The sequence below is a fragment of the Gossypium hirsutum genome, chromosome A07 (assembly GCF_007990345.1).
Source record: "Gossypium hirsutum isolate 1008001.06 chromosome A07, Gossypium_hirsutum_v2.1, whole genome shotgun sequence".
In the NCBI taxonomy this organism is placed as follows: domain Eukaryota; kingdom Viridiplantae; phylum Streptophyta; class Magnoliopsida; order Malvales; family Malvaceae; genus Gossypium; species Gossypium hirsutum.
This window is the reverse complement of record NC_053430.1, coordinates 84,588,820-84,598,027: the sequence shown is the minus strand read 5'-3', so window position 1 is coordinate 84,598,027 and position 9,208 is coordinate 84,588,820. Positions and strand designations below refer to the sequence as shown.

General features: G+C 39.4%; 1 protein-coding gene across 1 annotated transcript; it reads left to right on the top strand.

Moving 5' to 3' along the window:
• Positions 1–4,975: 4,975 nt before the first annotated feature.
• On the top strand, positions 4,976–8,842 carry LOC107956417 (uncharacterized). Its single transcript, XM_016892096.1, has 6 exons — positions 4,976–5,368; positions 5,483–5,585; positions 5,629–5,844; positions 5,998–6,280; positions 8,418–8,523; positions 8,621–8,842. Exons 1-6 carry the CDS (start codon positions 4,976–4,978, stop codon positions 8,840–8,842), a joined length of 1,323 nt encoding a protein of 440 aa, XP_016747585.1.
• Positions 8,843–9,208: the final 366 nt, after the last annotated feature.

Genomic DNA, 9,208 nt, shown 5'->3' with positions numbered 1-9,208 from the left:
TTTGTAAAATATTTTAAAAATATGTTTATTCAAAACCGTTGACAGTGCTTTGAGTGCCAAGTCTGAGTCCTAACCATATGAGTTATCTGAAAAAGAGGGAAAACTAAGGGGTAAGCTATTAAGCACAGTGTGGTTTTAACATGTGAGTAGCATTCATAATAATAATAAATAATAGCATACAACAAGCAGTACATAATACAAGTCAAAATCACGCTGATCACAAATTCTCAGTATCTAATAACAAGTTCATGCATGATAGTGCAATCCACTACCCAATCCAGCCCTAAACACCATAGTAAGAGCTCCTCGGAACTTGTCCATCCTTACACACCAAAACAATATTTATGGATGAACCACTAGTAGATTGATTGATAAACTTATCCAAAATTAAATGCTTAAACTTCCTCATTCAATAACCCAACACTATGAAACCATATCATGCAATGAATGATCAATGGAAATATAACATACAGTGACAGTATCAACATGTTATCAACATGAAAATAGTGATAGTTTAACTTGTATGCAGTAACAATAGGGCATGCGTTTATAGAATTTGCAAAACATCATTGAAACAACATCACACATACCCAACAATACAGTTTCAAAAATTGATAGCATAGCATTATTGATTGCAGTTATAATCCAACTAAAAATTCGACAAAGGCTAGTGCACCTATCAATTAATAGTATAGCAACGGTGAGCAAGGATATCATTCCCACGAGGACTAAAAATACTAGTAATCATTGTCTTTCTATTATTTAATCGATCAATTAGAGTGATTGATTTAAAAAAATTAACTAATTAAATTAACTACGAACACAACAAAGAACAAATCAGGAAAACAAACGATTAACAACCAAGAAGTGAAACAAAAGCTAGGAAAGAATCCACCTAGATTTCAGTTGTCATTATTATTCTAAAGTAAATAGTTTATTCACTTAGTATCTTGATCTATATAAATCCCTAAATTATGCTAATATCTCTTTCGAGAGTAAGAACAACTGACTCTAGGTTGATTAATTGAAATTTCTTTCTAACCAAAAGCCCTATTGTTGCATTAACGCGATCTATAGATCCCTCTATTGAATTTGACTCTAATTTGGTAGATTTATATTGTCCTATTTCTAGGATTGCAAGCAACTCCACTCAATTATGCTAATTTACTCTTAAATAAGGTCCATTCCTCCTCTATGTCAAGCACATCAAACATGGATTAATAATCTAAAAATATCAAACTAAGAATTAAGCACACATAATTGAGAACAAGATCCAAGTATTTATTGTGTAAAATAGAAATAAAATAACATAATCCATCACAGGATTCATTTCTCTAGGTATTTAAAAAACTAGTTCATAATCGCAAATAAAAATATATCAAAGACAGTATAACCATAAGAATAAAAAAAACTCATAATAAACTTCAAAGAAATCAAAAGGAAATCTTTAATTTTGATGGAAATTTACTTCGGAATCGACTTCAATGGTGTTTTCTAAGTTATTAGCTTGAGTATTCTATGATGACTTACTCCCCTATTATTAAATTTGTTATATATAGATATTAAAATGCCTTAAAAACCTAAAAATTATGTTTTCCTGCATGTTTGGAGTGCAATTTACAAAATTTACACGATATGGCACATGACCGTATGTCTAGGCCGTGTGGAATGGTTTAGCCTGTAATGCTCTGAATTTTATTTTTCTGCTTTTTTGAAAATGTGACACAACTGTGTATCTGCTTCAGTGGTTTAGTGTTCTAGGTGTGTGTAGGAGGTCTTCCGTTCAAGGCTTACCTTTGGCAAATTTTATTATTTTTGGAATTAAGCCCTGGCTTTGTTCAGTGGGCTTATATTTAATTGCCTGTAGTTTTATATCAGAATGAGCCTGCTGGTTCGAGTGGTAAGGGTGTTGGTGTGTTGGAGGTCATGTGTTTGAATCCCTTTGTTAGCAAAGATGTTAAATTTTTTGTTCTGTTATCTGATAGAGTTCCGGTTGAGCTAAAATTTTGAGAGAGTTATCAGTAGTAGGGTAGTGGAGAGAATTTTGAGATTGTGGGGAATATCCTGGTATTTCTTTTTGCTAAATTTTTCTCTTCTCTCTCTTCCGTAAATCCCCAAATCTCTCTAACGTTTTATTTTCTTTCTTCTTTTCTACACTGTTCACATTAAAATTTTTGTTTTTCTTCTTCTGTTGCTATCATTTTGCTGACCAATTGCTACTCTTACTTTTTGGGTTCTTCAATCGGGTTGGTAAGTTAAGACTTAGTTTGTTAACGTTAGATTTTGTGTTTTGGGCAATATTAAAATAACTGATATTAGTGAGTAATTGATAATTCTTTGAACAGCTGTGTAGGTGAAGGCGGTGAATTAGTGGTTTTCACATCAACTGCTTAACTATCATATAGTCATATTGTGGTGGTAAGTGTGCAACGTTGCTCGGTTTAGTGGTTAATTTTGGCAAATCTTTTACTAATAATACTTTCGGGCTTCTATTTTTAGGTGCTGGTAGTCTTAGGAGCATTTTTACATCGAAACAGTACCAGCTGTGAACTCGAAACGCAGAAAAATGAGATTCAACGAAAGCCAAAATTTTAATATATCGACTCCACACGAGCGTGTGGTTGCCCATGTGGTAGGCCATGTGCAACAACACTATCATGTGGTCCACGAAAGCGGCTGTGCACAAGCTACTGCTGTATGATGGCTCAAGTGTGGCCGTGTGGGCCACATGGCTAGGCCAAGTTGGGCGTGTGAAACTACACGAGTACTTCACACGGGTATGTGAATTTTTTAGTCAGGCTGTATGGGCCATACGGGTAAAGCTAATCTGGGCGTGTAGGACACACGGGCAACCCATAAGGCTAATCTGGGCGTGTGGGACACACGGGTAACCCACACGGGTGTGAGGGCCCATTTATCTGAATTTCTCCCTAGGCTTGCACTGGTCGTCCCAAAAGACTGTGGGCCTATTGTAGGGTCGGTAAGGGCTAACTAAACCCTAAACAGTATGATTTGATTGACTGATATCCTATACTGAGCATGAAAGTACTGTGCATGTCTGCTTATTGATTTGTATGACTATTTGTGATCTAGTTAATAGCATGTTGAGCATGTTAAATTTAATAATTGTTTCTCCATCTGTTACTGTTATTGGGGTGAGATGATGTATATTTGAGGAAGTGTACCGAAAGACAGATTATGCCTATTATCTAGTAGCATGGCTTCATTATATCTGTTATGTGCCACATTAGTACAATATGGTGTGTCGAGCTGGGTTGGTGTTTTAAACCTCACATGGTGTTTAGGGATGGTCAGAGATAGTGTGTGAAGGATGGGGTTAGGATATTTGATTTCTGTTTCTGATTTGCACATCTGTATCTGTATCTGTATCTAATATGGGCTAAGGCCCGAATCTGTATCTATATCCGTAATGGGCTTAAGCCCGAATCTATAACTTACTGATTCTAATTTTCTAGTTGTGTGCATGCATAATTCTGTGGAGATACACACCAAGTTTACGTAAACTCACTCTTTTCTGTTTATTTTGTATAGGTAATCCACAGAGTTAGGTAGATCGGTGCTACGCAACCCCTCGGTGACCATTTGTTCGAACTGATTATAGTTTTGGTATAATTTTAAAATTCTGGTTATTCGGGTTTTTATGTAATTTGGACTTTACGGACTGTTTTTATTTGGGTTAGACTGTAATTTTATAATTATACGACTGTAAAATGTAATTTAACTCAAATTTCACCAAAAGCGAAGGTTTTTCTAAAATTTTAAACGTTTTTTCTAAAAACAACGTTTTTTTTAAAGCTTCCGCTACAATTACGTCTTACCTCTAAGCGATTTAATGAGAGATTTGCAATTGATAACAACGATAAGGGCTAACGAACTGGTATGGTTTTTAACTTAACAATAACGATTTTCAAACCCATTCCATGTGACCCTTCCAGATTCGGCCATAACGTCTAAGCCGGGTTTGGGGTGTTACATTTAGTTGTATCAGAGCCAGGTTGCAAAACTCGGCTGTGAATTTTGGGTTTCAAAATTTGATTTTAAGGAATTGGTTTTCAAATTATTTTAAACACTCTGATTAAGTAAGTGGTACACCAAGTCTTCGGCGCCGATTCTGTAAGTTTTTTGAAACTTAAGTAGATTATTCTAAATTAATGTAGATAGTTACTTTGAAAACACTATTATTTAACACTTTTTGAAACTGTAGTGAAACATTTAGAGACTGAAACATCCGAAATACTCTGAACTTCTAAAACTTTCTGCATTAAATATTTGTTCATAAAAATTAAAATTGATGCATAAAATTCTTAATGTAGATAAAACTTCGAGACTACAATGAGCACTCAAGGTATCCGTGGATGTGTTACTTGAGGTCGAGATAGAGGCCGTAGAGGGGCTCGAGCTGAGTCCTCATCTTTGGGCATTATGTCAAATCTAGACACTAGTGAGACACCTGTGTCACCTGCTACTAAGATTGGGTCTCAGAGTCATTTGGCTGGGGACGACGCACTGTCGCAAGCCATACTGAGGATATTGGAAAGGGTTGCTAGACCTAATTCTGGATCTAGGGGCTGAGGGTCAGTAACTGAATGACTTCGGTCTAATGGAGCTAAGTTGTTTAGGGGTGTCATAGGAGTTACTCCTAACGTGGCCGAGTATTGGTTGGGAGGCCACCGAGAGAATTATGGATGATCTGGACTGTACCTCTGAGCAGAAATTAAAGGGTGCAATTTTCTTACTTCGTGACGAAGTATACCAGTGGTGGTTAACGGTTAAGGAGGGCACTCAACTTGATCACTTGACTTGGGAATTGTTTAAGACTGCATTCTAGAGCAAGTATGCGGGAGCCAGCTACATAGATACTAGCCGGTGTGAGTTTTTAAATCTCATGTAGGGTGGTTAATCTGTGGCCGAGTATGGGGCCGAATTTCTAAGGCTGAGTCGCTACGCTCGAGGCATGGTGGCGTTTAAGTATGAGAGGTGCGTTAGGTTTAAGGACGGGCTGAGGGATAATATGAGGGTATTGATTGCTTTACGGAGGGAGTGCAAGTTCGCGGTTTTAGTTGAGAAGATGAAGATCATCGAGGATGTTATACGCGTGGAGCGCCATAACAGAGACTGTGAGAGAGACAAGAATAAGAAGGATTCAGAGCCCTTTAGTTCTGTTTCGAGGCTTAAGAAAAAGGTCAGATTTGATGGGCTGATTAGAGTAGGGATTCCTGTTTCCCCTAAAGGGATGCAGCCATGCAGTGACTATGGTAGGCACCATCCAGGTGAGTGGTGGAGAAGGTTAGGGACTTGTTTGAGGTGTGGGTCATTGGAGTATCGTATCAGAGAGTGTCTACAGTGGGCAAATTAGATGCAAGCGTCAGCACCGGGTTCTTCGCAGTCCCAGAGAGTAATTCAACAGCCACCTAGGGGCCATGGTCAGGCTAAAGGTGGTAATGGTGTGGGTCGTGGGTAGAGAGTACCGGGCAGAGGTGCTAGTCAAACAGAGGTGAAGCAACTTGCACTTGTTTACACTGCTCGACGCCGTGAGGACAGAGATGCTCCTAACGTCATCACTGGTACGTTCTTTTTTATTTGATATACCTTACTTGGCTTTGATAGACATAAGGTCTACCCACTTATACATAGCTAGTTTAATATCTAAAACTTTGGGGATTTTTGTGGAGAGTATTTCTAGTGAGGTTACGGTACTAAGTCCATTGGGGCAGTCTGTTCAAGGTAGTACACTTTATAAAGACGTCTTGTTAGAGGTGCAAGAGGAGATATTTCTGGCAAATCTGATGGAGCTTCTGTTTGAGGAGTTCGATTTAATTCTAGGCATGGACTAGTTGGTTGAGCACCGAGTCAGTTTGAACTGTGCAACTAAGAGGGTCATTCTGAGGACCAAGGATGGTAGGGAGGTGGTTGTGATTAGAGAGTTTCAAGACTATTTTTTCAATGTGATTTCCACGCTTGTGGCTGAAAAACTAGTCTGGAAAGGGTGTGAGGCATACTTGGCTTACGTCGGTGTTTTTGATTCTAGGGGTTCTTTTGTTGGAGATATCAGAACAGTGAGGGACTTTTTAGATGTTTTCTCTGAGGGGTTACCAGGTTTACCTCTGAATCGGGAAGTCGAGTTTGGGGTTGAGTTTCTTTCTGGTACGACTCCGGTGTCTATAGCTCCTTATCGTATGGCACTGAAAAAGCTTACTATGCTTAAAGCTCAACTACAAGAGCTTCTAGACCATGGATTCATCTGCCCTAGTGTGTCTCCGTAAGGAGCACCAGTTTTGTTCAATAAGAAGAAGGATGAGACCACGAGGATGTGCATCGATTATCGGCAGTTGAACAAGTTAACTGTGAAGAATAAGTATCCACTTCCGAGGATCGATGTTTTTTTAATCAGTTTCGAAGGGATTCTGTGTTTTCAAAGATTGATATTTGATCTAGGTATCATCAGTTGAGGGTTAAGGAGGCTGATGTACATAAGATTGCATTTAGGAGTCATTATGGACATTACGAGTTCTTAGTTATGCCTTTTGTCTTGACGAATGCTCTGGCTGCCTTTTCGGATCTGATGAACCAAGCGTTTTAGCCTTATCTGGATTAGTTCATCGTGGTCTTCATCGACGACATCCTAGTTTACTCTATCTCTGAAGATGAGCATGATGAGTATCTTAGAGTTGTGCTTCAGATTCTCCGAGAAAAGAAGATTTACGCTAAGTTAAGCAAGTGTGAGTTCTGGTTGCGTAAAGTAACATTTCTGTAGGACGTAGTTTCTGCTGAGGGGATCCATGTTGATCCTCGAAAGATTGAGGCTATGCTGGATTGGAAACAACTTAAGAACGTATCTGAGATCCGTAGCTTCCTGGGTTTGGCGGGATATTATCAGCGGTTTGTCGAGGGGTTCTCTTTAATTGCAACTTCTCTTACTTAGCTTCTGCGCAAGGGTGTCCCTTTTGTTTGGACTGGTGTACAGCAAGAGAGCTTTGAAAAGCTCAAGTTTGTTCTAACTCAGGCTCCTGTTTTGATACAGCCTCAATCTGGTAAGGAATTTTTAGTCTACAGTGATGCTTCGTACGTTGGGTTGGGTTGCATTCTGATATAGGATGGTAAGGTTGTGGCTTATGCGTCCCGTCAGATTAAATCACATGAAGGGAACTATCCGATGCATGATCTCGAGTTAGCTACAGTGGTCCTTGTGTTTAAAATTCGGAGGCATTATCTGTATAGTGATAGGTGTATCATCTACACCAATCGCAAGAGCCTCAAATATGTTCTTACTCAGAAGGAGTTGAACCTTAGGCAGTGGCGATAGATTAAGCTGCTTAAAGATTATGACTACACCATTAAGTATCATCCTAGTAAGGCCAATATGGTGGCCGATGCTCTCAGTCGTAGAGCGATGACTGATCTAAAGGCGATGTTTGCTCGGCTTAGTCTGTTTGATGATGGGAGTCTGTTAGCCGAGTTACAAGTTAAGCCAATTTGAATTGATCAAATTCAAGATAAGCAGTTAGGGGATGAGTCTCTAAGCTTGTGGTTTCGATAGATTGAGAGTGGTACTACTACTGATTTTGGGTTAAACAGTGATGGTGTGTTATGCTTTCGAGGACGAATTTGAGTATCAAACAATTCTGATCTGAGGCAATCTATTCTGAGGGAGGCACATAGAACCATTATGCTATGCATCCCGGCGGTAATAAGATGTACCGCAATCTTTGAGAGTTGTACTGGTGGCCAGATTTGAAGCGTGAGGTTATGAATTTTATGGCTCGATGTCAACGTGTCAGCAAGTTAAGGCTGAGCATCAGTTGGCCTTCGGGTTTGCTACAACCTGTTAAGATCCCCTTATGGAAGTGGGAGCGTATGCAATGGACTTTGTCAGTAGGTTGCCCTTGACACCATTAAAAAGGATTCTATTTGGGTCATCGTGGATCGATTGACCAAGTCTGCGCATTTCATTCCGGTTCGGACCGACTACTCTCTACAGAAATTGGCAAAGTTTTATATCTCCGAGATAGTTAGACTACATGGGGTTTCTGTCTCAATAATTTCTAATAGGGATCCTCACTTCACATCTCAATTTTAGAAGAAGTTACACGATGCTCTAGGTTCGAGATTGGACTTTAGTACTGCGTTTCATCCTCAAACAGATGATCAATCTGAGAGGGTGATTCAGATACTGGAGGATATGCTTAGGAGTTGTGTGATTGATTTTCGAGGTAGTTGAGAGGATTACCTGCCACTGGTTGAGTTCACCTATAATAATAGTTTTCAGGCTAGCATTCAGATGGCACCTTACAAGGTATTGTATGGTCGTAAGTCTCGACCCCGCTGTGTTGGATTGAGTTGGGTGAACATCGGGTTTTGGGTCCTGAGTTGGTTTCTAAGACCGATGATGAGGTTAGATTGATTTGGGATCATCTGAAAGTGGCATCTGATAGACAGAAGTCTTATGCAGATCTGAAGATGAGGGATATTGAGTATTCTATAGGGGACTTTATCTTTCTTAAGGTTTCTCCATGGAAAAAAAGTTCTGAGATTCGGTCGTAAGGGCAAGCTAAGCCCGAAGTTTATTGGACTATATCGAATTTTAAAGTGAGTAGGGCAGGTCGCGTATCAGTTGAACCTACCACCAGAACTAGGCCGTATACACAATGTTTTCTATGTCTCAATGTTGAGGCGGTATCGGTCTGATCCATCTCGTGTTGTATCTGTTGGGGAGATTGAGGTTAGGCCGGATTTGACTATCGAGGATGAGCCAATTCAGGTTCTGGATCGAGATGTTAAGATATTGAGGAGGAAATTCATTCCATTAGTAAAGGTGCTGTGACAGAATCATAGCACTGAGGAGGCGACATGGGAGCTTGAGGACTCGATGTGTCAGCGGTATCCTCACTTGTTTTGATAAGGTAAATTTTGAGGTCGAAATTTCTTTCAAGGGGTAGAGTTGTAACGCCCTGAATTTTATTTTTCTACTTTTGTGAAAATGTGACACAATTGTGTATCTGCTTCAATGTTTTAGTGTTCTGGGTGTGTGTGTGAGGTCTTGGGTTCAAGGCTTACCCTTGGAAAATTTTGTTATTTTTGGAATTAAGCCCTAGCTTTGTTCAACGGGCTTATATTTAATTGCCTGTAGTTTCATATCAGAATGAGCCTACTGGTTCGAGTGGTAAGAGTGTTGAAGTGTTGGAGGTTC